Source organism: Ovis aries, chromosome 4 (genome assembly GCF_016772045.2).
Source record: "Ovis aries strain OAR_USU_Benz2616 breed Rambouillet chromosome 4, ARS-UI_Ramb_v3.0, whole genome shotgun sequence".
NCBI lineage: Eukaryota > Metazoa > Chordata > Mammalia > Artiodactyla > Bovidae > Ovis > Ovis aries.
Window position 1 is genome coordinate 115,553,443 of NC_056057.1, and position 27,561 is coordinate 115,581,003.

The window sequence follows — 27,561 nt, forward strand, 5'->3', positions numbered from 1 at the left end:
CACAGAGGTAGCGCCGTGCTTTCTACCGCCCCTGGAGTCAGTACTGTTATCTGTTCATGTGGCCAGAGGGCCCGCGTCCTTACCCACCAGGCATGGACCTGGGCACCCCGGGGTGCATCTGGCATCAAGACACCTTTCTGCACCCACACCCACCTCTGCATCAGGGGCGGCCTCTGCCTGGGGAGGCTTGCCTTTAGCAAGATGCTCAGTTCCGAAGGGGATTCCCCGGGGGCTCAGCGGGTCAAGAGTCTGCCTGCAATGTTGGAAGACCTGAGTTTGATCCCAGGGGTGGGGAAGATCCCCTGGTGAAGAAAATGGCAACCCACTCCAGTATTCTTGTCTGGAAAACCCCACAGATGGAGGAGCCTGGCGGGCTACAAGAAATAACACTGCAGAGTCAGACAGGACTGAGCGACTTCGCTTTCACTTTCCAGCTCTCAAGGGCCGACACTGTCTTCCGCAGCATTTCCTCCTCCTGCGACGGCGGCCAGCCAGGGCCGGGCCTGGAGGGCACCATGGATGTGGACTGCGGGCATCAGCGGAGGGGCTGGAAGAGGGCCCCTGCCCGGTGTGAGGGGGCCACTGAGGCGGCTCCTCTCAGGGTCTCTCAGAGCCGGAGCCCCACTTCTCCCTTCATCCGCTCTCGGCAGGGGCTTCCCCTGCACACCCCCAGGGCCTGCCTTGTCCACACCCGAGAGAAGGGGCCGCCTCTGTGCCGGCGGGAGGAGCAGCGGGTCCCCGCCGTCACCCAGGCAGACGGCGGGGCTGACTCCTTGCCCCCGGCCCCCCTCCAGCCACCCCCCGGCTCAGGGACACTGCAGATAACACTGCGGGGGGGGGGGGGCAGAGGGCTTCACCGCCGGGGGTGGGCCAGGCCCCAGCTTCGCAGGCACTCTCCTGCCCTCTGAGAGGGCGCGGGACAAAGGCGAGGCACCACAAGGCACTTCCAAGGACCTGTATTTCATCCTTCACAAGCGGACAATCTGCCAAAATAACGGCAGTCCGTGGGGTTCTGTCCTGGGCGCGGCTTGTAGGATTTTAGCTCCCGACCAGGGATCGAACTCAGGGTCCCGACCGTGAAGGCGCCCAGTCGGAACCACTGGACCGCCAGGGGAAAACCCCAGTCCGTGCCTTTTTTGAAGCGTCCGGCAGGCTCAGCAGGAAAAGACTTGGCTTCCGGGGACCTCGGGCGCCCGGAGCCCGGGCGGCTGGAGACCCTGAGAGTCGCGGGAGGGTCCGGGGAGGGACGGATGGAGGGGCGGGCGGGGGCCGCGGGCGGGGTGGGGGCGGGCGGCCCGGCGAGGGCTTCGGAAGGCGGCCGGCGCGGGGGCGAAGCACCACCCGCCGCGCCAGTCTGCCCTCGCGGTCCGGGGGTCGGGGGGCGCCGTCCGGGCGTCTCAGGCCGGCGGGAGGGGCGCGGCGGCGCAGCCCACCTTGTTGCTGAAGAGTCGCGAGAGGCTGCGCTTGGGGGCGGCGGCGCGCGGCGGCGGGAGGCCGCGAACGTCCCAGAGGCGCAGCGCGCCGTCGTGCGAGGCGGTGTAGAGCACCTGGCCGTGCACCTGCGGGCGCGGGGCGTGGGCGGCCGGCGGCGGGGAAGCCGCGCCGCCCCCACCCGGCTCCCCCCCGCGGCTCCGGGCTCGCCCGGACGCGGCCCGCGCAGCCCTGGGCGGCCTCGGCCGGGGAGGCTCTGCCCGCGGGCGCGCGCGGCTGCCCGGGATGGGGGGTGTGGGGGGGCCCTCAGCCCTTCCCTTCCGCGGGCGCGCCACCAACCATTGCCAACCAGCCGCGGGCCCGGGGCAGGGCGGAGCGCCTACCTGGATGCAGTTGATGACGAAGGCGTGGCCGCGGAACACCCTCCGCAGCGCTCCGGACTGGGCGTCGAAGGCGCGCGCGCGGGCGTCCCCGCTGCCCGTGAACACTGTGGACACACGGCGCCGCTGGCCTCGCGCCCTGGTCCCCTCGGGGCTCCGCGGGGCGGGGGTGGGGGCGTGGACGGGCGGGGGGACGGAGAGTGACGGAGACCCTCTCCTGGCCCGTCCGCTCGCCTCCCGGGGATGTCGTAATTGCAAATGGCAAACAACCCAAGCCCCTTGAAAGGAAGGAGGTGGCACCTTCACTGTCTTTAGTACGGTTCCCTCAAGGTCAGCGTGGGGAGCCGGGGTTCCAAGGCGCCCCACGTGGACCGCAGCCAGCTCTGCAGGGCTGCGGTGGCCCCACCGCCCTTGGGCTTCGGGTCAGCCTGCCCTGTCCTGTAGAGACAGAAATGGCTGGGCCCACTTGAGTTTCTGATTTAAGGAGGTCTGCGGTGGGGCCTGAGAACCCTCCAGTCAAGTGATGCTGGTGGTGGTCAGGGATCCCGCTGAGAGCACTGGCCAGAGGAACTCCCTTGTCCACTTAGCCTGGGTCCTCCCGGCAGCTGACCTTGACACTAGGATTTGAATGCAAACGGTTCGTCTGGCAGGGCATTCCAAGAAGTGGGGAGAGAAACAGGGACTCCCTATGCAGGTGTGTTTGTGAGCAGGTAGGTGACTGCTGGGGTACTTGAGAGAAGGGCTGTCTGAGCTGTCCCACCTGGGGACAAGGGCGCTGGGCTCCTTTTCCATCAACTCCTAGTCGTCCTCGGCCAGAGGACCTCAGTGCTGCAGCAGGAAGTGCCCCTGAGTGTGGTACCCAGACCATCTGCTACAGCCACCCAGCGGCCTGAGCGAGCCGCAGGAAGCACCCTCGGGGGGCTCCCTGTTCTTGGACTGTCTATTCCCGCTTCCTGTGTCACCTGCCCATTCCCAGGTTTTCTGCTAAAGCTAATGAATGTGGGCCTGAAAGGGAAGTTTTGTTTGCCAGCCTTTTCAGTTCCTTTCCCGCCGCCCCTTCCACCAGTGTTGCTGGGCATCCTGGGTGTGGGAAGAGGGTCTGGAATTTGGTCTGATTATTCTGCAGCCTGATGGGAAAGACCAACGGCCAAGTTCCTTAACAGCCGGCAGCAAGCAAGTAGGGTCTATGGGATCTGCTGCAGCGGCAGGTTTCATTCCAGCTACTGCCACAGGGAGGCGCTCTGGGCAACGTTCTTCTCTGTAAATTAGAGACCCTGGCAGGAGCAGAGCCATAATCACACTTAGAGCCTTGGACACAGAGAACGGCAGGCGGTGGGGGGTCACCTTTGTGCATCGGACACCTAAGTCCTGAGGGCATCTTGGGCACTATTTTTGGAAATCTGTTCTATCTTCATTTAACACCTGTGCTGTGAAGCCCACTTGAATTTTCCTCTGTGACTCCTCCTCCAGCCCAGTCTGCTCCCTCATTCCTGTGCTAAAAGGACAGTTCTCAGGCTCAGCTCCATGTGGGGCAGGCTTCTGGCGGTTGCTGCTGTTGCTGCTGCTGCTGTGTGTGTGTGTGTGTGTGTGTGTGTGTGAGAGAGAGAGAGAGAATAACTGGGAAAAGGGTGCTGATGGAAAAATATAACACTGAGGATCGTTTTAGGAAAGAAATGTCCAGGAACGTGGGGCCCCACTCCCATCTAGGAGTGGTCAGGTTGTGCGTTTTGGTTTCCCAGCACAACACCTGTCTTCTGGGTGTGTCTGGGCTGTAAACATGGCAAGCCACTTGGAGAGAGCCAGGAAAGCCCAGATGTGAGAGTCTGAGATCTGCAGGACAGAGTGCTTGCTGACTCCCCAGTAAGCCACTCTACCCTTCTTTCCTTCCAGAATAACTCTGATTAGTCCTGGCAGCAGTATCCCCAGTAAGAGGTTTTATTGTTCCGTCTCTTTTATAGGCAGTAGTCAGAGAGATGTATGCAGAAGTCTCTGGGTGGGATTTCCAGTTAGAAGACATTTTGCCCTTTCCTCCTCCTCTTCCCGCTTGCCTAAAACATGATGGCTGGCACACCAGCAGCTCTCTTGAACCACGAAGTCCCCCCTTAAAGACAGATGATATGTACTAAGGATGATGACGCAAAGTCAAGAAAGGAAACTGGGAGTCTAACATCTTTGTGAAGCCATCCATTTCAGCCTAGATCACCAGACTCTAAAATTCTTCTACCTGAGAGAAGAATAAACCACTATCTCATTTAAATTCCCTGTTATCTGGATTTTCTCTTATCTGTAGTCAAACCTAATGTCAAGTGAAGCTAAACCCACGGGCCCCTCAAGTCTGGCTGGAGTTAAGCAGTGTCACCGTCTCACTCGAGAATTAGAATGTGCCCTTGAGACCCGCTCTTAACCTGAGGTTCTCTGAACACGCAGGTTGCTGTACATCATAGTGGGTAAAGATGGGGAGAGGCCCCCACACCCTTATTTGGAACTTGTTTGGCTGGAGGAACAAACACACGCACGAAGGAGGCACGACTGCCACTCCTGGCCGCCACCCAAACTAAGCTGCAGCTGAGGCTCAAGGAGGGCAGAGTGGAGTCAGCGGAAGCAGAGAGGCCTGGCTGAGAGCAGACGTGCTGGGGGGTGAGGCGTGACGGGACAGGCAAGCCGGGGCTCTGGGGAGCGTGAGGTCACTTACAGGTGCCCGCGTGGTACTTGAGGGCGCTCACACTGTGTCTGTGGGCCGTGAACGTGCGCACGCGCTCGCCGGTGTCTGCCAGCCAGCACTTGACGGTCCTGTCGGCGCTGCCCGAGTACACGTGCCGGTTTACCAGCTGCGGGGGAAGGGGGGGTGCGGGGGGGAGGGTTGGCACCAGACACAGCGGGCCGGCTCAGAAGCCCCTCTAAACCTCTCTGTGTAAGCGGGGAGGGGCACATGCAGGTCTTAGTGGAGAAACTGTGGGTGAGCCAGAAATGCCTCTGCCCGGGGGTCCCACCCGGTCACCCACTCTGGTGCCCGAGGTCATGCTGCCCACCCCCCACCTCCTCTGCAGGGCAGTGGGGGTCAGGCAGGCTTGCAGGCATCAGACAGACCTGGCTGCAGAGTCTCACTGGCCCTTGGCCCTTTGCCAAGTCACTGATTCTACTCTCAGCCGCTTCACCCACAGTGAGGCCCCGCCGGCCCCTTCCTCGCGGGGCTCAGACCCAACTACACAGCGCTCAGCACCCTAGCTGCAGGGGCCAGGAAATGCCGGCTGCCGCTGCTGCCAGCACCACCAGGGGTTTCTCGTCAGCCGTTTCCTACTGAGGAACAGCCTGGGCCCCGGGGAAGGTCATGGGAATCCACCTGTAGCTACTGCAGGTCCCGGTATCATCCCAGCTGAGAAAAAGGCTCCCGGGGAGGGCGTTCACGTTGGACTTCCACTCCAGGGAGGGCACGCGGGAGAGAGAAAGGTCTAGAAATAACCTGACTGGCCGTGGCATGTGTGAGGTAGCCCTCTGCTGGGACCAGAGCTGGACACCCAGGGGCCATCACGGGGTCCTGGTCCCCGCCTTTGGAGACAGGCTTCCCAGTTCCCGCATGCCTCCCTCGCCCCGCTGGAGTGGCACTCATAACCCTGCAGGAGGTGAGGAATGGCCCGGGAAGACAAGGGCAGGGGGGCCTGAGGAGGTGCCGGCGGGTGGGTCCCCAGCTGCCACTAGCTGGCTATGGCACCAGGTCTCCTCCACTTGGCAGAGCCCAGGAGGACGGGGGGCAGGTGACAAGCCCCGGAGAGAGCCAGGGACTGCACTGCTGAGGCCTGGAACCCGTTGGGGCTTAGGGAAAAGGAGGCCCTTCTCCGGGAGCAACGGTGGTGGGTGGAGCGCACACTCCTGACGTTGCCACTGCCCACTCCTGACTCAGTGGCCCCTTATTATCTTCTAGTTTAAATCCCGGAGGATAGGACTCTGGCCCACCTCCTCTTCCCACCCCAGCCACCGCACAGGTCAGACTTGGCCTTGGGCAAATCGCTAAGACAGAGGCTCCGGGGGTTTCCCGTGGACTAAGTGGGCGGCCAGCCGGGCCTGTGCCTCCCAGGCCCTGCCCTGCAGTCCTACTGGGGTTATGACCAGCCCGGCCAACGGAGCCTGGCTTCTGGCTTCTCTTACTGGCGTCCACTCCCCCAGGACAGGGCCAAGGTGACATAGGCCTGCCCGAGCGCTCTGGCAGGATCCAGAACCTCACCTGAGTCCTCCCTCCGTCTGTGCCACCATTGATGGCGGCAGGGCTCCTGCTTGGTGCCCCCACCTGCTCTCAGCCTTTCGGGCCCTGTACACGGAGTCTGGGATGTGGCTGGCTTCCCCAGGCTCCTATGTCCCCACTGTCCCTACGGGACCCTGGACACGCACCGTCTTCCCCTTTACAAGTCCTCTCTGCCCGGGAGGTGCCCCCAAGAGGATCCCCCTCATTCTTTATGGGAGATCCACCCTCCAGGGCCCCTCCTCGAGCTGCCCAGCACCATCTGCCTCCTGCCCCCCCAGCTGATCGCCGCTGGCCCCCGTGTTTCCTGACTGTCCCCCCCGCCATTTCCCTCCCAGAGGCAGCCCCAGACCTCCAGTGACCATACTCTGCAGACTGCCCACTGGGACTCCCAGACCTCTCAAGGGGAGCATGTGAGGCGGAGACCCCAGTGGTGGGTCTGGGCCCCACGGCCTCCACATCTCTGCCCGCTCTGGTCCACAAAGGAGGCACGGAGGGTCCACAGCAGCTGCGGCAAAGGAGGCCTCTTGCTCAAAGCAGGGGTCCTGATGCTGCAGGGCCTGGCGCATGCGCCCCAGAGCCAGCAAGCAGGGGCTTCCCTGGTGGCGCAGTGCATGGGCATCCGCCTGCCAGTGCAGGGCACGCGGATTTGATCTCTGGTCTGGGAAGCTTCCACTTGCCATGGAGCAACTAAGCCCATCAGTCCAGTTCAGTCACTCAGTTGTGTCCGACTCTTTGCGACTCCGTGGACTGCAGCACGCCAGGCCGCCCTGTCCATCATCAACTCCTGGAGTTCACCCAAACCCATGTCCATTGAGTCGGTGATGCCACCCAACCATCTCATCCTGTCGTCCCCTTCTCCTCTAAGACATAAGCAACAACTCCTGAGCCCTCTTGCCCTAGAGCCTGTGCCCCGCCGCAAGAGAAGCCGCCGCGATGAGGCCCATGCACCACAACGAAGAGTAGCCCCTGCTCCCCGCAGTGAGAGCATCAAAGACCCAGCGGAAAATACACACGTGACTAACTGCAGAAGGAAAAAGAAAGCACCAAGCAGCACACTTTCAAAGCACAAACCCCGAGCCCAGAGGCTGACAAGCTGGCAGACGCCTCACGGCTTGCCTGGGCTGGTTTCCTGAGAGGACCCCCGGGGGCAGCAGGGGAGCCCAGGGCGGCTCCAGGCAGATGGAGACAGCAGGAGGGACCTGACAGGGTGAGTCCCAGGGGCCGGTCTCGTGAGACTCCCAGCAGCCAAGGCAGCTCCGGGGGACAGGACCTGGGGCTGTCTCCCTGCAGGGTGATCACCCAGAGGGCAGCTCGAGGCCCGCAGGCCCAGGGGTCCGTGCCCATGGCCCTGCGTCGGGGGCAGGCCTCACCCTCGACTTGGCTCATGACAGGCTTTGTACCGGAGCAGCAGGAGAGAATCCCCTGGGCCAGGCGGTGCGCAGGGCCAGGTGCAGAGCATCATGTGACCCTGACACGCCCTGAAAAGCTGCTTGTTAGAAGCCCAGGTTACACGTTCAGCCCTGGGTTCAAATCCTGCCTCTACCCTTACCAGCTGGGAGACCCTGGGCAAGTTGCTTAACCCGTGCTGAGCTTCCATCTCTTTGTGTACCAAATGAGAAAAATTAACCTCCATCCTGAGGATCAATTCAATCATGTCGGCAGCCTGGTTGAACCTAAGAGCTGGAACGTACACCTAAAAGGCAATAGCAACCTCTGCCCACAAACACCCCCCTACCCAGGGGCTTTTGCAGAAAAAGAACGGAGAGCCCCCAACAATGGCACGGGTGGTCAGGCAGGCACCCCACCACCCTCGGACTGCCCCACACCTGACGGCACCTTTCCTGTCCCTGTCTGGCTGTCCTTGAAATATTTCTTTAAAACGACATGAAGTATTGTAATCCACTTTATACACTTTTGTGTGTATCACATTTTAAAAAGTTAAATATAAAAAGAATAAAGTATTTCAAAAAGATATCAACTAAGCATGACAGAGTGTTAATATCTCATTTCAAGAGGCGGCCACAGAGTCTGTCTTAGCGTCTGGTACGCTTCATGGTTCAAATGTTTCACAACGAAAAATTTAAAAAGCATAACATATGAAGGACAGGAAAGACTCTACACTTTCTCTTCCTTCACAAGGACCACCCACCTGAGCCCAGACCCTGGGAGCTTCTGGGAAGAGCGGGGGTAAGGGAGCAGTCCCCCCTGGTGGTCGGCAGGCTTGACCTTGAATTTGCTACCTGGAAGTGAGCCCTGGCCTCTGCTCTGGCCCACCTTCTCCACAGGAGGCCCGTGCACACCTGGCTCCACCCCGACCTGGCTTCTGGAACTCTCTGGGGCCGGCTCGCTTGACCCTGGATACACGTCCCCTAGTGAAGGAGAAAGGCAGAGGCCCCGTGGGGTTTGGCCGATTTCTCGGGCCCTGCCTCTGCTCCCAGAATGTTCCGCCGAGTGGGCTGCAGGTGGAGGATGCTACAGTGGATACCACATCCATGCAGGCCCGTGGCTCAGAGGCAGGTTCATCTGTTCTCCTAGCCTCTGAAAACTTGTGGCCCACAAGTTTATCTCCAAGCTCAGAAGGGCCTGACCAGGCACAGTGTACACAGGGCAGCCCCCCCAGGGGGCGAGACTCCAATAAAAAAAAATTTTTTTTAATTAAAAAAAGATACCAGGCAGCCAACTCTCAGCTCAGCACCCATGCCATTACCACAGTCTTCCTCAAGCAGGGTTTGAGTTAGAAAGACACCATTTGAAAAAAAAAAAAAAAAAGAAAGACACCATTTGTATTAATATAACCAAAGACACATGGCCACTCTGAGATTCACCAGGGTCAGAGGTCATTCTGTCCAAGCAGAGTGGAGACCTCCTCTACTCCACTGGTCCTGGGATCCCAGGGCTGCCCTTCACCCCCAGAACCCAAAATCAGGCCTCCTGGCGCTGCTCTCCAGGGCACAGCCTCACGCTGCTTCCTGACACCTCAGACACACCCCCATCGCTGCCCTGGTTGGCTCCTAGAGCCTCGGTGTCACCAAGCCCTGAACCCCAACCTGCTCGTCTCGTGTGCGGGAACCGGCCTGGAGAAGGGAAGAGGCTGTGGCCGCAACCGGGACCAGGAACACCCAGACCCTGATATTTCCACAGAGGGAGGGACCTCACCCAGCAGACATGCTCACTGAGTGTGGCCAGCGCATCCCTAGAGGCTTCAGGGCAAGTACCACGGGCTGACGGGTGTCAAGAGCAGGCTCCACGGCAGGCACCGTGTCTCCGTCGACTCAGGAAACCCTCACGACCGCCGAGGGGAGGCACAGCTCCGGGTCCAGGATCCCTGATCCAGACCGCGGGGCCCGAGGTGTTTCGGGAGCTTTTGGACTCGAGGAACACACGCGTGTTTCCACAGCGAAGTATATGCGGGTATTCCCAGGAAGTGGGATGAGCTGACCTATCCCCCAGTCTCATGTCTGTTCAGGCCGGGCTTTGCCGCCAAGTGAGTTCTGATGCCAAGGCTAAGGAAAAAACTTCATTTCTTTTGGGAACTTCTGGACTTAGGAATTATGGAGCACAGTTGGGCCCCAGGTGCCTCAGTGGGTACAGGATACACCCGCAATGCAGGAGACGCAGGCCGACGCAAGTTCAAGCCCCAGGCCAGGAGGATCCCCTGGAGGAGGGCATGGCAACCCCCTCCAGTATTCTTGGCTGGAGAATCCCATGGATAGGGGAGCCTGGTGGGCTACAGTCCATGGGGTCACAAAGAGTTGGACACCACTGAAGTGACAGCAGGCATGCAGAGACCACAGTTTGTGGGTAGACCTGATCCTCATCTCACAAGGAAGGAAACAAAAGTCACGTGTGAACGACAGCCCTCACCCTATTCCTATGAATGTGACGTATTTGCAAACAGGTCTTTAAAGAGGCAATTAGGAGGGGACTTCCCTGGCGGTCCAGTGGTTAAGACTTCGCCTTCCAATGCAGGGGATGAGGGTTCAATCCCTGGCAGGGAGTTAAGATTCCACATGCCTCAGGGCCAAAATAAATAAATAAATAAAACATAAATTAAAAAAAAAAAAAAGAGGCAATTAGGAGCTGCTGGTGGTCCAGTGGTTGGGGCTCCACGCTTCCACGGCAGGGGACGCAAGTTTGATCTCTTGATTGGGGAACTAGAATCCCACACATCATGGGGCATGGGCAAGATAGATGTAAGAATAAAAAAGTACCCTGAACATTTATTGGAAGGACTGATGCTGAAACTCCAATACTTTCGCCACCTAATGCGAAGAGCCATCTCACTGGAAAAGACCCTGATGCTGGGAAAGACTGAAGGCAGGAGGTAGAAGGGGACGACAGAGGGTGAGATGGTTGGATGGCATCACAGGCTCAATGGACATGAGTTTCAGCCAGCTCTGGGAGATGGTGAGGGGCAGGGAAGCCTGGCATGCTGCAGTCCATGGGGTTGCAAAGAGTCAGACACAACTGAGCAACTGAACAACGACAACTTTAAAGGAGGTAATTAAGCTGAAATGAGGGCACTAGGGTGGAACCTCATCCAGAGTGACGAGTGTCGTTACAAGAGGAAGTGTGGATGCAGAGGGAAGACACGTGAGGATACAGAAGGGCCATCCATAAGCAGAGGAGAGAGCCTCAGGAGAAACCGACCCTGCCCACACCCTGCTCTTGGACTTCCAGCCTCCAGAGCGGTGAGCCGACCAGTCTCTGTTGTTCCAGCTACCCCCTCTGCAGTTACTTTGTTACGTAGCCTGAGCTGACTGGGACACAGGGTGGGCTGCCGCTCGGAGCACGACCCGGGGAAGGTGCCGAGGGCCCCCAGCAGTCAGGCAGGTCTCACCTCCAGACAGATGACGGAGCCCTGGTGCTCCCGGAACACACGCAGCTGCTGGCCGCTCAGGATGTCCCAGGCGCGGACGGTGGCATCCGTGCTGCCCGTGAAGGCTGTGCGGCCCGGCGCGTCCAGCACCAGGCAGAGCACGGCGCCCGTGTGGCCCCGTAGCGTCTGGTGGCAGCAGCCGCTGGCCACCTGCCACACCTTGGCCGTGCCGTCTGTGCTGCCTGTCACCAGGAGGCCCCCGGCCATCGCCTCCTCCACCCAGGGGGCCCCGGTGTAGGCCAAGGTCAGCACACAGTTGCGGTGACCCCGGAACTCCTGGGCCACCTGCCCCCTGTCCATGCTCCAGGCGCAGGCCGTCCGGTCGTAGGAGCTGCTGAAGAGCTGGTTGTCAGCGACCAGGATCCTGGTGGTGAGACGGGAAGGGTCAGGGGTCAGCCGGCACAAGGTCCCCTGTGACTGGTGACTGACATGTTCAATGAGCCCAGGAGATGGATGAGAAACCAGAAATGCTCTCAGCGATTGGGAGACACGAGTCGGAGAAAAATCTCAAGGCCAAGGAAATCGCGAACCCCCTTTTCAAGGGACAACGAGGCGGCCAGGGGAGGCCATGGGGGAGCAGAGCCTCCCAAGCAGCAAATATCCCTGATTCTCACTCCCGTTCTGACGCACACTAAGCATTTCTCCGCAGAAAATACACTAGAACTCCATGCGTACCTTCACAGGGCATGAGAGCGGACCCTAATTTACACACTCACCCCCAGAAGCAGCTGCCTGAAGCTGGAATGGGGTGTGTCATATATGTGGGGACAGAGGGATCAGGACCCCCACCACAGAGTAAAACCTTGTGACCCCTCTTTTTTCTAAAGTTTATTTATGTGTTGGCTGTGCTGAGTCTTTGCTGCTGTGGGCTTTTCTCTAGTTGCAGCAAGTAGGGGCCTCCTGTCTACCAGGTATGCAGGCTAATCATCTCACGCCCCCTCTTTCAAAAGGTCTCGCCTGGGGACTTCCCTGGCAGTCCTGTGTTAGGACCCCGAGCTTCCACTGCAGGGAACACTGGTTCCGTCCCCGGTCAGGGAACTGAGATCCCGCATGCTGTGCGGTGCTGCCAAAAACGTAAATGTTAAAACCGTCAAAAGGTCTCACCTGTGAGCCAAGCACGGGCAGGAGGAGAGACAGGCACGGAGCGGAGCGGACCCTCCGCCCACCTCTCACCCAGGACGGTCCTCCTGCCCACGAGTCGTTAAGGAAGCAGCCTGCACACTCTCAGTAGGCACCTGCACACTCTCAATAGGCACCTGCACACTCTCAATAGGCACCGGCGTCTTCCTTAATGCCAGGAGGTGCGGTTTTCACCGTGAGGGTGTTTCTAAAGGCAAGTGACGACCTGGCACCCTGGGTGACGTCCCGGGGGCCCGAGTCACACCTGCGTGGCCTGTGACGGCAGGGACGCTGGGCCGGACCGGTGTCCCCAGAAGCTCACACACCTGGCCCTGCTCTGAGAAGTGAAGTCCACGTCCTCACCCAGGGACACCGGACGTTTGGGAGCACAGCTACGTAACCATGCAAATACGCACCCGGAGATGTTCAGAACAGCCAGCTGCTCAAAAGGAGGCCCTGGGCGGGGTGGGGGTGTGCGTCTGTGCTTGAGTGCATACGTGCGCTTGCCTGTGGACATGTGTGCTCAGCAGAGCACAATTTCTGTGCAGATTTACTTCTCAGGAGTCACCTGCAAATGCAGGAGACCTGGGTCCCATCCCTGGGTCAGGAAGATCCCCTGGAGAAGGGAAAGGCTGCCCACTCCAGTATTCTGGCCTGGAGAATTCCATGGACTGAATAGTCCAGGGGGTTGCAAAGAGTCAGACACTGAGCGACTTTCACTTTCATTTCTGAGGAGCGGTTGGATACAGTCACCTGAGATGAGACCCTCTCCATCTGCCCCCTCCTCTGTCGGCCCTTCCAGCAGCACCCAGCCTCACAAGAGGAGTCGCCCCCAGGCCCACACTCTTCCTCAGTCACAGACTTCTTTCTCGAGATAGACCACTACTGGGAATTAATTTCCTGGCAGCCCAGTGGTCAGGACTCTGAACACTCACTGCCGAGAGCCTGGGTTTGATCCCTGGTTAGGGAATGAAGATTCCTCAAGGTTTGAAACCTATATATATATATATATATATATTTTTTTTTTTTTTTTTTAAATAAATAAGTGGGACAGCATGCTGGGCAGAGGCCAGCAGTAGCTGAGACCCAAGTCCTCATCCCAGCCCTCCTCCACCCCTGCCTGGCCGGGCCTGGCCTCCCAGGTCCCTGGTCCCCACCTGCTCTGGCTAAGGGGGATGGCGGCTTGGGGGAGGGGAATCAGAGCTCAGCTGCAGGAGGCAGGGGCTGGAGCTCTCCCGGGGTCCCCACTGGGGTCCTTCTCCTCTCAGCACCATCCTGAGTCAGTGAGACACTCCGGCCTTTCTCCTGCCCTGTGGGAGCACCCATCCGTTGGGGGCTGTTAATGACCAGGCTGGCCCACCATTTCCACCCGCTGTGTGCGGGACCAGCCGGCCAGACGCGTCCCACCCAGCCCCAGGCTCCGCAAAGCCCACACTGGCTGAAAACAGCCTTTGCTCCCCGTCCCCTGCAACCACGGCCCCCACAGCGCCTGGTTGCATGTTCTTCACCTAGTTAACTCCCCAGAGAGGCGCCCTTCCTGGCCCCTGAGGTCAGGAGGGCCCAAGGGCAGGTGCCCAGAGTCCAGCTACTACCAGGCAGTCCCTCAGGGGCGGAGGGGCAGGATTTGAGACGGCCTCAAGTTACAGAAATACTGTCCAGCCGATCTGATCAGCAAGGAATTTCCATGGCTCAGCTCAGACCCAAACTCGATACATTTTTGGAAAAACTCAAACCTCCGTGAGAAGGAATGGCTGGGATATTTTCAACAGCAACAGGGAAAGGAGAGGTTGAAAAACACCCTCGACTCCCTCTGCAGAACAAGCCCCATTCTGTTCCTCCTCCAAGCGCCCAGTCCAGCATCAGGCACCAATTAAGCCGTTTCCTCTGGAATCTGCTCCCATCGGTAGGAGCTGTAGCCTCCAAGGCCTTTCCCTGAACACAGCTGGGAGCGGTTTGCACAGGGCCAGCGAGGACGTCCAGGCACTAGTCTAAGGGTTGGCGATGCCTCCCTGTCTGCACCTCCGCCTCCCAACCTGCCCCCTCGGCCCCCAACACACACACACACACGCCTGCAGCCCTGGGCAGTTGACTTCTGTCCTGGGGCTTCTATCGCCCTGTGCTCCTGGCCACCTCCCCACATGTCCACACGTGCTCCCCACAGAAGCTAAGCTCCTCCAGGGCAGGGGCCCCAGAGCCTACATCTCGGTCTCCAGTCCTCACCGCCCCCGGCCCCACTGACCTGTTCACGATGGACGTGTGTCCCCGGAACACCTGCAGACACTGCCCGGTCAGCACATCCCACTTCCTGATGGTGCAGTCAGCGCTGCAGGTGAAGGCGGCCTCGTCCTCCAGCTGGCAGAAGGTCACGTAACTCTCGTGTCCTGCAGACGAGGGGAGGACACGTGAGCGCTGCGGGGCAGGCCTGCTCCCTGAGCGTGTTTGAGACACGGAGGAAGGGAAGAAAGCAGCTTGCGGGCAGTTTGGGCTGAACCCAGAAGGGACCAGCGCTTCAAAACGGAGCTGTAACTCTGGGAGACTCTCAGGAATCGTGGGGAGCCAGGAGCAATTCAGGGAGCACTCAGCCTGCCCCAGAATCCTTCCTCCCTCCTCTCCTTCCCTCCTCCTTCTTAACCATCTTCTTTTAGTCTTTTTAAAAGAAAATATTTATTTACTTATTTACTTGGTTGTGCCAGGTCTTAGTTGCAGCACGTGGGATCTTGTTCCCTGACCAGCGATGGAACCCTGGGCCTCCTACACTGGGAGTACAGAGTCTTAGCCACTGGACCACAAGGGAAGTCCCTCCTTTTCTTCAAACTTTTCAGCTCCTTGTATTTACTCAGTCATTCAACGAGCCCCATGTTACAGAGGCAGGAAAAACAGAGGCCAGCAGCACGGTCTTTGGAACCAGAATGCCCAGGAGAGCAGCCTGGTGCTGCTACTGGCTGCCTGTGGGCAAGTTATTTCCCTCTCTGTGCCTCAATTTTCTCACCTGAAATGGGGAGAGTGCCGCTGCCTGAGTCACAGGGCCACTACGCAGGGTGCGTACACGCTAGCTGTGAGCTGTCCTTACGTTTGGGGAGAGACCCTGGCAGGCAGAACACTGGCCCCAAAGAAAGCTGGTTCCTAATTGCTGGATCCTAGAAATGTTACCTTTCTTGGAAAAAGACACATTTACAGATGCAACTCATTAAGGAGGACCTTGAGATGGGGAGATAACCCTGGATATCAGGATGGGCTCTACAAGCCTTCACAAGCATCCTCAGAAGAAGGCAGAGGGAGGGCTCAGGACACAGAGAAGGCATGCTGAAGAAGGAGCAGAGACGTGCGGCTGCTGGCCCTGAAGACTGGAGCGATGAGGCCACAGTCAGGGATGTAGCGGCCGCCAGAAGCTGGAAAGGCAACCGTGGTCTTCCCTTCAGGTTTCAGAGGAAACCTGGACTTTGTCCCAGTGACACTGATTTTGGGCCTCCAGACTTGTGTCATAATAAACTTGTTTCAAGGAAACCCAGTGTGATCATCAGTCACAGCATCGACAGGAAACACGTACAGATACAGGGATAAGTAAGACACGTCCCCTGCAAAGACTTTGCCAACAAAGGTCCATATAGTCAAAGCTATGGTTTTTCCAGTGGTCTGTATGGACGTGAGAGTTGGACCACAAAGAAAGCTGAGCATTGAATTGATGCTTTTGAACTGTGGTGCTGGAGAAGACACTTGAGAGTCCCTCAGACTGCAAGAAGATCCAACCAGTCCATCCTAAAGGAAATCAGTCCTGAACAGTCATTAGAAGGACTGATGCTGAAGCTGAAACTCCAATACTTTGGCCACCTGATGCAAAGAACTGACTCATTGGAAAAGACCCTGATGCTGGGAAAGATTGAAGGCGGAAGGAGAAGGGGACAGAAGATGAGATGGTTGGATGGCATCACCGACTCGATGGACATGAGTTTGAGCAAGCTCCGGGGGATAGTGGAGGATGGGGAGGCCTGGCGTGCTGCAATCCATGGGGTAGCAAGGAGTTGGATACGACTGAACAACAACAACTTGCCTTCCAGGAGAACAGCCAGCCCAGAAGGAGGGACAGTTGGCCGAGCATGACGGGTGCAGGGACAGTGCGTGACAAGGGTCAGCAGAGCAGACGCCAGGTGTGGTGGGTGAGGAGGGGTCTCTGCGGTGTCTGTCCAGAGAAGAGGAAATGCGTGAGCAAGGAGACGGCACACACCAAGCAGGAGGGGCCCCAGAGGCCAGGACACAGGCGCTCGGCAGAGAAGGTGGATGAAGCAGGCAGAGCGAGGGTGGAGGTCTGGGACGGAGCGAGGGCCATGCAGCCCAGGGTCTCACCAAGCGCACCTGGCCATCGCTCTCTCGGGGCAGTTGTCCGATCTTTCGGCTCTCACCCTGGCTGTGGGGTTGACCTTTATGCCTTGAGCCTTATTATGTAGCCCTGGGGACCCTTGGTCCCTGGACACAAAAGAGCCTGTTTTCCAGGTAAGCGTTTGCTTGTATGTACATGGCTGAATCCCTTCGAGGTTCACCTGAAACTTTCACAATATTGTTTGTTTATCAGCTACGAGGGCGTGCTGACTTGCTGCAATCTTGTCCGACTCTTTGCCACCCCATGGACTATAGCTCACCAGGCTCCTCTGTCCATGGACTTCTCCAGGCCAGAATACTGGAGTGGGGAGTCCTTCCCTACTCCAGAGGATCTTCCTGACTCAGGGGACGGAACCCAGGTGTCCCGCATTGCAGGCAGATTCTTTACCGCCTGAGTCACCGGGGAAGCCTTTAATGGCTATACCCCAATACAAAATAAAAGTTCAAAAGAAAAAAAAAAAAGAAGCGTTTCCATCTCGAATATAACCACGTCCAACAGTAAACTGAAGCTGATTCTACTGGAGGAGAATTCAGGGACCAGAAGAATCAATGGAATCAAAGGAATGTGAGACCTCAGAGCTATGTCACAGACAAGGCAAGTGATGAACTCAAAACAAGAACAACGTGAGGGATGTATTTATGACATTAAAGAGTTTGATCAGATTTTCAAAATTTCCTCTCAATGTCTGGTATCAATTAGACAAGGATTTAGAACCTCCTGAGCAGTTTCGAACTGATTCTCACTGTTTTTTTTTTGGCCTGGGGTTCAAGCTTAATTACTCTTGAAAGAACCCAACTTCCTGGGTTCTGAGAAACAGAATTTTTTTAAAAAAGTAAGAAATAAACATTTTCTTGGATGGCATATACCAGGCCTCTAGGAAAACAACGTTTGTGAATTAAGTAAACATGAGATTGTCTCCATCAAAGTGCACGTCAGTTTAGAAGTTGAGGGTAAAATGTGTTTGGCAAAATGCGGCCCAGCTTTCTGCCAACCCCAAAATGTTTATATAATATTTGAGGGTTGTCAACACGCTCTCCCTGAGATTGGATCTGCTGTCAGGAGGGATTGGGAGCACTCAGCACCAAGACAGGGGTCCCCCAAAGCCCACCAAGGCTAGGAGAGTCCCCCTCAGGGCACCACCCCCAGTCCAGACTAAGACTAAGGCGCTTAGTCCAAAATCTAAGCTCCTTCCGTCCTGTCTCAGCAGCATCTGACAGCAGGAAAGCAGAGCACAAGTGGACCCACCAACCAGACCAAGGGAAGCGCTGAAATCCCAAGGCTGGCACCTCGGCTCGATGGAACTGTACTCATTGACCAAGACTGTGAGAGTGGGGCCGCTCCTCTGATTTGTAGAAGTTGAAACAACGATGGACACTTGACTGCAAATCAACAAAGGTATAAACAAAGGCTTGAAGGAAAGAGGTAACAATGAAAAGAAGTTTTCCCGTGTGGAAAAGCTCATCTCTGAAGCTGGGCCAGGCTGACCCTCCACCCTCTCGGGGGCCTGGCCAGGCTGGCGGGGTCCCTGCACCGGTCAAGGCTCTTCCGTGCACACGTTCCCTTCCCCGGCACCAGACGCCATCTCACACCCAACGGAGCCCTCCGGGCTTGGAGTCCTTGCTGCACCGGGGTCCTGGGGGCTGTGAGCAAGCCCCTGGCTGTAACCCACAGGCTAGAAGCCACCAAGCAACAACAGGGCCCCATCACCCCGGCAGGGTCACCGAGGATGCAGGCGGGAGGCGCCCTCGAGTCCCTGGGGGCCACAGAGCCTCGGCCACGAGCTGTTGGAATTGTGCAGAATAAGCAAGAAAGCCAAACGAAAAATAAATATTTTCGAAGGGCTGCAGAATGCAGATAAAATGCGGTTATTTTGTTCAAGAGAATATGCTGAGGCTCAGGGTTTCCTGCCAAGGTAGTTGGCCCTCCCGGCCTCCCGGCTCGCACGCCCTTGGACGTGCTGGGGGGTTCAGAGTCGAAGTAACCCCTCCATGGGCAGGAGTGGCTCATCCCGCCGGAGACCAGGGTCTGCAGGGGCAGAGGGGCCCGGGGCGGGCATAGCCCAGCTGAACTCGCCTTCAGCTCAGCATGACAAGCTCTGCTGCCCCTGGAGTCTTCCGTCTGCGCAGCGGGGCCCACTGCCCTTGTCCAAGCTGCTCTCTGCGGCCCCCACCCCTTGGGGCTCCCTGTCCCACCCCTGGGCTCCCTGTACCCCCTGGGCTCCCTATCCCCCACTGTGGGCTCCCTGTCCCCCCCAGGGGCTCCCTGTCCCCCACTGTGGGCTCCCTGTCCCCCTGTGGGCTCCCTGTCCCCCCCGGGGGCTCCCTGTCCCCCTCTCAGGGGCTCCCTATCCCCCGTGGGCTCCCTGTCACCCCTGTGCACTCCTTGTCCCCCCTGGGCTCCCTGTCCCCCTCTCTGGGGGCTCCCTGTCCCCCCCATGGGCTCCCTATCCCCCTCTGTGGGCTCCCTGTCCCCCTCTGTGGGCTCCCTGGCCCCCTCTTGGGGGCTCCCTGTCCCTCTGTGGGCTCCCTCTCCCCCTCTGTGGGCTCCCTGGCCCCCTCTTGGGGGCTCCCTGTCCCTCTGTGGGCTCCCTCTCCCCCTCTGTGGGCTCCCTGTCCCCCTCTGTGGGCTCCCTGTCCCCCTCTGTGGGGCTCCCTGTCCCCCTCTGTGGGGCTCCCTGTCCCTTTGTGGGCTCCCTATCCCCCTCTGTGGGCTCCCTGGCCCCCTCTTGGGGGCTCCCTGTCCCCCTCTGTGGGCTCCCTGGCCCCCTCTCGGGGGCTCCCTGTCCCCCTCTGTGGGGCTCCCTGTCCCCCCCATGGGCTCCCTGTCCCCCTCTCTGGGGGCTCCCTGTCCCCCACTATGGGCTCCCTGTCCCCCTCTCTGGGGGCTCCCTGTCCCCCTCTGTGGGGCTCCCTGTCCCCCTCTGTGGGCTCCCTGTCCCCCCCAGGGGGCTCCCTATCCCCGCTGTGGGCTACTTATCCCCCCGTGGGCTCCCTGTCCCTCCTCTCCGGGGGTTTTCTGCTCCCGGCCCCCCACTGCCATCAGGGCTCAGACAGTCGAGAGCTCCACGAGGGGCCTCCAGTTCAGGAAGTGTCCCCCAAGGCCCGGAAACCAGGGTCCTGCTTCCCTGGACGAAGCCCCCTCCGTGCCATGGCCGCCCGGGGAGGGTCAGCCCCGCTGAGACCCAGGTTCTGCGGTTTCCACCCTCTGCCCACATTTCCAAAGTCCCTTCATGAGACTCTCCGTGAGTGACCATTTGGGAGAGGCCACTGGTTTCCTGCTGCTGTCTGAGCACGGAAGCTCTGGCCGGAATGGACGGAGTCTGACAAAGCCACGGGGGACCGCGGCGTGGGCCACACGCCCCCCCCAGGCTCCCACCCCTGCGCTGGTCTCTGTTGCCACCTCAGTGCCCGTCCTCAGCCCCAGCCTCTCTGGCCCCGCAACCTCGACCAAACTGCTGTCTGCTCCCATCCCATTCTCCTTGATCCGCTCCCACAGGAGAGCACTCCTCCTGAGGATGGTGGTCTCCACAGAGCTGGAGAATGAGTCACCAGTGTGGGCTTCCTTCCCATCCGTGCTGAAAACCCAGGGCTGCTTATTTACGGAACGCTTCCTTGACCAGGACAAAGCTAAGAATGATTTTGTTTCTGTCTGAGCGTCTCCCCTGGGCACCTACGTGCCCTTTTAAAAGCACTTATGAGATGACTCAGCAATCCCACTTGTGGGTACACACCCAGAAGAAGGGAAAGCAGGGCCTGGGAGAGAGATTTGCACACCTGGGTTCACAACAGCATCACTCACAAAGTCAGTGGAAGCAGTGCAAGTGTCCGAGGACGGGTGATGGATAAAGAAGATGAATTAGATCCACATGAGGGAAGAGGGTTCTGCTTTCAAAAGGAGGGACATTCTGCCCCGTGTCACAGCCTTGGGGACACTGAGTGGAGGAAAACACGCCCATCACAAAAGACAAAGTAATATGTATAAAATAAAAACATAAAAAGACAAATTCCACTTACACAAGGAACCCATGGGAGTCAGGTTCCCAGAGGAAGAAGCAGAATGGTGGGAGCCAGCCTCAGTTTCCTCATCTACAAAATGGGATGATACAGGCTTGTGAGAAGCAAATACGGAAGAGCTTTGGAGCCAGCACAGTTCAGGGCCCAGGGGATGCTGTTTCTCATTTTGTGCATGAAGGGTAAGTCAGCAAATACAAGGAGCGACTTCACTTTCACTTTCATGCACTGGAGAAGGAAATGGCAACCCATTCCAGTGTTCTTGCCTGGAGAATCCCAGGGACAGTGGAGCCTGGTGGGCTGCCGTCTATGGGGTCGCACAGAGTCGGACACGACTGAAGCAACTTAGCAGCAGCTCTATATTCCCTGCCTTGGTGCCCACCATGACCCTCTGAGGTTAGGTAACTATTCTTATCATCCCCAATTCAGAGATAAAGCAACTGAGGCTCGAGAAGTTATGTAACCAGATTCAGGCCCAAGCTGCCTGGCTCCAGAGCTCAGGCGCTGGACCGTCAGTGATCCTTTCTGCTTCCTGGTAGCAAGTAGGGGTCATCTAGACGGGCAGGCGCCCACCAGGCTTCCAGTAGACAGGAGTGTGTTTGTCTACAGGGAACGGAAAACAATCACCATCCCCATCAGGTGAGAAGGTGCTGTTAGAAGGAAGCTTGCAGGGGAACAGCCATCATGGGCTGGAACCTCAGGCTGGGTCCCTTACTTGAGAACAGACCAAGACAGGAACAGCCACCGGGGGAAACGCTGTTGTTCCCACTGATCCCGTGAAGTGCCCCAAAGAAATAGGTACCCAAAGGCTAAAGGAGAAAAAGAGGCGAAGGGGAAGAATTACAGTAAAAACAATTCTTCCCTTTACAGAAGGCAATTAAGACTTCTCTCTCACTGCGAGCTGACCAATTACATTTGAAAGCCAGTTCAAGGGTTCATAGTTTCTCCGGGCAGAGCTCAGGGGACTGGTTTTGCAGCCTAGTCTCCAGGGGTCCCCACGGGTGACAGTGTGCCCGCCGAACCTCCACCACCAGGTACTGCCTGGCTCTTCCCACCCCCTGGCACAGGCTCCCTAAACCCTGCAAGATTCACATAACTGCCTCTGGCCCCCAGTTGCTTCTGCCACCGTGAGCTTGTCTGTGGAAGGAAACGCAAGGCAGAAGCTGCCAACCCAGTCTGCTCTGCCCAACAAACCCAGGAGGGAGCCCCAGCGGGCTGTCCCTTAGCTGCCTTCGGTAGGCCCAGGGCTGTGCGGGGCCCGGTCCCCACCTCGATGAAGCACCTTCCACAATGGGAGTGGAAAGAGCCTGCCTGGATCTGGAGTCAGGAGACCTCCAGGGATCAGGCTGCCGCTGACCAGCCGCGCGGCCCTGGGAGGGCACAGCTGTCCTACAGATTTGTCCTGGCAAGAGTCGGGCCAAGGGCGAGAAGCCTTCCCATCCAGCTATGTGACCCTGGACAAGCCCTGCAACCACAATGTGCGTCGAGGATGTTGACAACAGTGCCTGCCTCAATGAGGCGAGTATGCAGAGAACACTTAGAACGTGAGGCATGTCGGTAAATATCTGCACCTCTCGTCTGCCTCATCAATAAGCTGGTGTCATCAGGGCAGCGCTGTTCACAGCAGCCAAGACAAGAGGGCACAAGCTAAGTGTCCATCGACAGATAAATGGGTAAACGTGCGGTACATCTATATGACGGAATATTACTCAGCCATAAAAAGAATGAAATATAGGACTTCCCTGGAGGTCCAGTGCTTAAGACTCTGCACTTCCACTGCAGAGCGGGTGGATTCGATCCTGATAGGGGGTCTACCCTGGGCTTCCCTGGTGGCTCGGCTGGTAAAGGATCCGTCTGCAATGCGGGAGACTTGGGTTTGATCCCTGGGTTGGGAAGATCCCCCTGGAGAAGGGAACGGCTACCTACTCCAGTATTCTGGCCTGGAATATTCTAAGTCCACGGGGTAGCAAAGAGTCGGACACGACTGAGCAACTTTTTCACTTTCTTTCAGGAGAGCTAAGATCCCACATGCCACAGGGCATGGCCAAGAAACTTTTTTTTTAAAAAAAAAGAATGAAATAATGTCATTTGCAGGAGCATAGATGGACCTAGAGACGATCAGACTAAGCGAGTACAATATGCAATCGCTTACATGTGGGATCTAAAACGCAACACAAATCAGCGCATCTAGGAAACCACAAACAGACTCACAGACACAGAGAACAAACTTGTGTTTGCCCAAGGGGAGAGGAGATTGAGGAGCACAGGAGTGGAAGTTTGGGATCAGGGAGGCAAACTATATCCAGGACGGCTAAACAAGGCCACGCTGAATAGCAGAGGGAGCTACAGTCAACATTCCGTGACCAGCTATAATGGGAAAGAAAATGAGAAGGGACACATTTAAGTCTATATGTGCACGACTGAGTCAACTTACTGTACAGAAGAAATTAACACAACATCATAAACCAACTATGCTTCAATAAAGTTTAAAAAACTAATGAACAGGGAGTTCCCCGGAGGTCCAGTGGAGAAGGCAATGGCAACTCACTCCAGTACTCTTGCCTGGAAAATCCCATGGACGGAGGAGCCTGGTAGGCTGCAGTCCATGGGGTCTCAAGAGTCGGACTCGACTGAGAGACTTCACTTTCACTTTTCACTTTCATGTATTGGAGAAGGAAACGGCACCCCACTCCCGTGTTCTTGCCTGGAGAATCCCAGGGACAGGGGAGCCTGGTGGGCTGCCATCTATGGGGTTGCACAGAGTCGGACACGACTGAAGCGACTTAGCAGCAGCAGCAGCAGCCAGCAGTTGAGATGCCGAGCATCTGCTGCCCAGGGCGTGGGTTCAGTCCTAGGTCAGGGAAGTAGGGTCCCATAAGCCTCACCTCGAAGCCCATAAATAAAATAAATAAACTGGTGTCAAGTCTAATCATCTCATAATTGTAAGGGTTAATAGCAGAAGAAAATATGTACTTAGAAGAGTGTTGATAAAATATAGAAACTAAAATTTCAGGACATCTTATTAGCACTTCGCTGATCCAAAAATATCCTATGGTGTGGAGTGGAGCTGGCAATTCCTTGCCTTCCATGGGGTGGGGGTGGGGGGGCGCACAAGGATCATCACAAACTCAAAATGAGTCTCTTACAAGTCAAGCCAATGAGTGCAACTGTGGGAAAAGGAAAGTCCCCTCTGTCCCTGACAACTGAAGTGCAAATCTTTATAACATAAGACTCAGTCGTGATAGAAAGGATCTTGGCAGCAGTTATCTCATTTGACAGCATTTTCCTGTCGGGTGGGATGGCCCCCAACTAGCCCCCAATCAGAGAGTCTAGGTGACCTCACTAACAAGCAGTGCTGGTATCCTGTGGGGATGAGCCACCGGAAGGGCCACTAAAGAGGGTGTGCAGGGGACTTACCAGGACAGAGCTGGGTGAGGATGGCCGGGCAGGGCTGGGGCAAGGACGGGGGCCCTGGGGGCAAAGCCAGGTGCCCATCAGGCCAGAATCACTCCTGAAAGGATCGGAGCTTGCTGGAGCAGAAACTGGCCTATAAACTGAGCTCCTACAAGGGCTTCCAGGCCCAGGGCTCCCCAGGCCAGCTGACCGTCAGAGCCACCTTGCAGTGTGTTAGACATGCCAGTTCTGGGCCTTCCCTGGGGGCCCCGGTGGTAAGGAACCCACCGGTCAATGCAGGGGCCACAGGTTTGATCCCTGGTCCGGGAGGATCCCACATGTCACAGGGCCACCACTGAAGCCCCCAAACTCTAGAAACCCTGCTCCCCAACAAGAGAAGCCAGGGCAGCAAGAAGCCCGAGTGCCACAACTGGGGAGTAGCTCCCGATCGCTGCAAGCTGAGAAAAGCCCGAAAGGAAGACCCGGCTCCAGTGTGTGCTAAGTCGCTGCAGTCGTGTCCGACTCTCTTCGACCCCACTGACTGTAGCCCGCCAGGCTCCTCTGTCCATGGGATTTCCCAGGCAAGAACACTGGAGTGGGGTGCCATTTCCTCCTCCAGGGGGTCTTCCCAACCCAGGGATGGAACCCATGTCTTCTGCCTTGGCAGGTGGGTTCTTTACCACTATAGAGCCACCTGGGAAGGCCAACACCACCAAAAATAAAGAAAGAAATTCCAATTCTAGAGTGCCACCCCAAGGGCTCAGTGAAACCCAGACGTGGGAATCTGCATTTCTGAAAGCCCTCCAGATAAACGTGTCACACTTGGGAAACAATACCAACTGGATTTAAATTTTCTAACAGATCTACATCTGGCCAAGTGTGACTGTCTGGGAGTGGTGGCCGACTCCCCACTACCCACACCGCCTCCCAAAGAGCAGGCAGCACCAAACTGCACCCCTCCGGAGCCTTGAAACAGTTACCCTCACTGCTCTCGTTTAAAACCAGCAGGGGCAGGAGCAGCCAGTCCTGAAGCTAATTTCCTCCCCGTGGCTACAGGAGGCGGGGGAGGGGCGGGAGAGGGGAGAGGAGGGGCGGGGTGGGGGGCGAGGGGGGCGCCGGGCAGGCCACCCAGGATTTGCTGATTGTGGTGGAAAAATCCGCGGTGACAAACAACTGCGCGCACGGCAGGCAGCCTGGTGCCTCTGCCAGGGGCTACAGGGGCCACTCAGAGAGCGGAGGGGCCTGGCAGTCTGCTCCTGCAGGCATGTGACAGGCCCCCAGGAGGGGGAAAAACATCCACCTCCCCTCCAGTAAATACACAAATATAAATCGGTGCGGGTGTATCCGCAGGGCTCTTCTATGAAGCAATACTTATGCCGAAGTGTATCTCCTGCCGTTTCATGGCGTTTCCAAAGTGCAGAGGAGACCAAGCAGCTAGAGAGAGCAGGGCCGGGGTGGGGGTGGGGGTCGCATGAGGGAGGGGGTTTTCGACTCTGCCCCTCCCCGCGGGGTGGGGCTGGGTAAACCGCCAGCCAGCTACTTAATTAACTCGGTGTCTCAGTCTCCCCGCCTGCGCAAATGGGCTCAGTACCACACCGTGTAGACAGCACCTCCGCCGCCGCAGTGCCCAGGCCGCCGACTCAGCCCCTGCTGTCCAAAGGCTCGGGGACAGGAAACATCCGGCCACAGGTCACAAGGCCAGCGAGAGAGAAGGCAGGGCGACGCTCAGCTCAAGGGACAGAGGTGCAGTTTTCTTTCTGTTTGTCACCACTGCGGTGATGGAAGTGGTTTCACCCAGCTGTTGACCGGACACTGCGCCCTCGCCGCCGCGCCCCTTGCCTCGCTGGCGGAGATCGCGGCCTCTCTGCACGCCCACCCTCACCCCCCCCCGGGGGGGCTCTTCCACGAGGGTCCACGGTGGGTGCGCGCTGGACTTGGGGGAAGGGGTCTGCGGACAGGTCAGAGGCTGGCGAGAGGCGGACACGAGGGCAGAGCGAGCGGTCGGAGGACGCGGCCGGGCGGGTCTACCTTGCAGGAGAGCGCAGCACGTGCCGTCCGCGGTGCTCCAGAGCCGGGCCGTGCCGTCCTCGCTGCCCGTCAGCAGGCGCTGTCCGTCGGGGCTCAGGCTGAGCCAGTTGATCCCCCCGCGGTGGTCGGCGCAGACCCTCAGGGCAGACCCTCCGCCCCCCATCCCGCGGGTGGGGGGGCCCTCGGAGGAGGCTGCGCGCCGCTAGGGAGGGGCCCCTCGGTGTCTTCGCGGCGGTTCCCTGCGGCTGCGTCCCGAGGCCATCGCGGGGCCTTCGGCTCCCGGCTCCTGCGGAGGCACCCGACGCGGGTGAGGCGGGGAACCCTCGCTACCGTGCGCCCACCCGGCCTCCCGGCCAGCTGACTCGCAGGGGCTGCGTCGCAGAGGGAGTCCGCGTAACGGGCGAAGCAGCCGCAGCCCCACCGGCGCGGAAAGCCTCCCGCCCCGCGCTCCCCGGGGGAGACCGCACCCACCTGCGCACGGTTGTCTCGGGGCGCGCTGGAGAGCGCGGGGTGCCAGGGACCGGTGAACCCGGGGAGTGAAGCGCCCCGCGGGTCCTCCTCGGCCAGCGCCGCGCGCTCCGGGCGGCCGAGAGGCGAACAATACAGTCCAGCCAGGCTCCTCCTCAGAGACCACCCCTCAACCTGTCCCCTCCCACTTCTCGGGCCTGCCCTCCCGCAGCACCCACCCCGACCGCCGCTCCCGATCTCTCAGGACCGACCTTAGCCCGCGGTCCCTGCGCCTGCTTCCCGGGACTCCGCGGCTCGCGTGCGATCGTCCCGGCTGCCCGGCCCGCGCCTCGGGGTTCCAGCCCTCGCCGCCCTCGCCGTCCTCGCCGGGACCAAAGGCCGGGACAACGAGGAGGAGAACAGGGTGGACTGCAGGGTCGAGGTTGGGGAGACGCACACGCGGGGAGCTCGCTCAGGCCCGCGGCAAGTTGGCTCCCTCCAGGCTCCTCGAGGACCCTAAGGACCCTGCAGAGGCACTCTTGGGGGATCTGGGGTCCGTCCTCCTTGGAGAGCGCCCTTAGTCCGCCTTAACTGGGGAATCGCGTGCAAATTCCGAATCCTAAGAAGTTCTGCAAGGGGACAAGGAGTGCCCAGCGCCCCCAGGATCGATCGGCACCCTCTGACGGTCCCCCGAGGTCTCGGCCGGGATCCCACGTCCCCGCGGCAACCCCGGCCGGCCGCAGCCCCCTGCAGCGCCGGTCTGCCGGTTCCCCTTAGGCAGTTCCGGCGCCGGCTCCGCGGGGGGCGGGGAGGGTCACCCCCACACACTCGGATCCTCCAGGTCCTAGAGGTAGCAGGATTTCCCGAACTCTCCGGGTCCCTTTAGAGAATCTAGCCTGGACATTTTCAGATCGGATTTGTGTTTGTGTGATTCGGGGGACGCGGGGAGGGGAGTGAGGTGGCTTTGGAAACCCAACCCTCATCACGACCTCCAGACCTTCTCCCAATGATTCACCGTGTCCAGACTCCGAAAGAAAACCCCAGAATGGGATCCCATGGTGCACAGGGCCATTTATTCTCCACTGGTCAAAACCAGAGGAAACCCATTCTTTCCTTCCCCAAATTTCTGAATCACCGTGCAGCTTGGATTAAGGAGAGGGAATTTACTTCCTAAGAGACAGGGGCTAGTGAAGGGTCTGGGAGGGGGCTCTGGAATGATATTTGAAGTTGTTGGAAAAGACTTGTGGGGTGGGTTGAAAGGA

At 58.4% G+C, this 27,561-nt stretch overlaps 1 protein-coding gene across 10 annotated transcripts; it reads right to left on the minus strand.

The window, feature by feature from the left end:
• Window positions 1–940: 940 nt before the first annotated feature.
• Window positions 941–27,064, minus strand: WDR86 (WD repeat domain 86). 10 transcript variants are annotated; one of them, XM_042249288.2, is made up of 8 exons: window positions 26,324–26,456; window positions 25,853–26,138; window positions 14,286–14,427; window positions 10,889–11,291; window positions 8,289–8,417; window positions 4,504–4,639; window positions 1,815–1,918; window positions 1,310–1,559 (listed from the first exon to the last, which is right to left on the minus strand). In XM_042249288.2, the coding sequence occupies exons 2-8, from the start codon at window positions 26,013–26,015 to the stop codon at window positions 1,398–1,400; spliced, it is 1,239 nt and encodes a 412-aa protein (XP_042105222.1). In that variant the 5' UTR covers window positions 26,016–26,138; window positions 26,324–26,456; the 3' UTR covers window positions 1,310–1,397. The 10 variants fall into 10 exon arrangements, with proteins under 10 accessions (XP_042105221.1, XP_042105220.1, XP_042105223.1 ...); XM_027969028.3 differs by lacking the exon at window positions 8,289–8,417 and having other exon boundaries at window positions 1,320–1,559; XM_042249292.1 differs by lacking the exons at window positions 1,310–1,559; window positions 1,815–1,918 and adding an exon at window positions 3,731–3,912.
• Between the last annotated feature and the right edge of the window lie 497 nt (window positions 27,065–27,561).

Coding starts and splice junctions, on each gene's coding strand:
- WDR86 (XM_042249287.1), bottom strand. CDS start 26,015: ATGGGGGGCGGAGGGTCTGCCCTGAGGGTCTGCGCCGACCACCGCGGG. Junction 11,292..14,285: donor CACACGTCCATCGTGAACAG/GTCAGTGGGGCC, acceptor TCTCACCACCAG/GATCCTGGTCGCTGACAACC. Junction 1,560..1,814: donor TCGTCATCAACTGCATCCAG/GTAGGCGCTCCG, acceptor CCGCGCCCGCAG/GTGCACGGCCAGGTGCTCTA.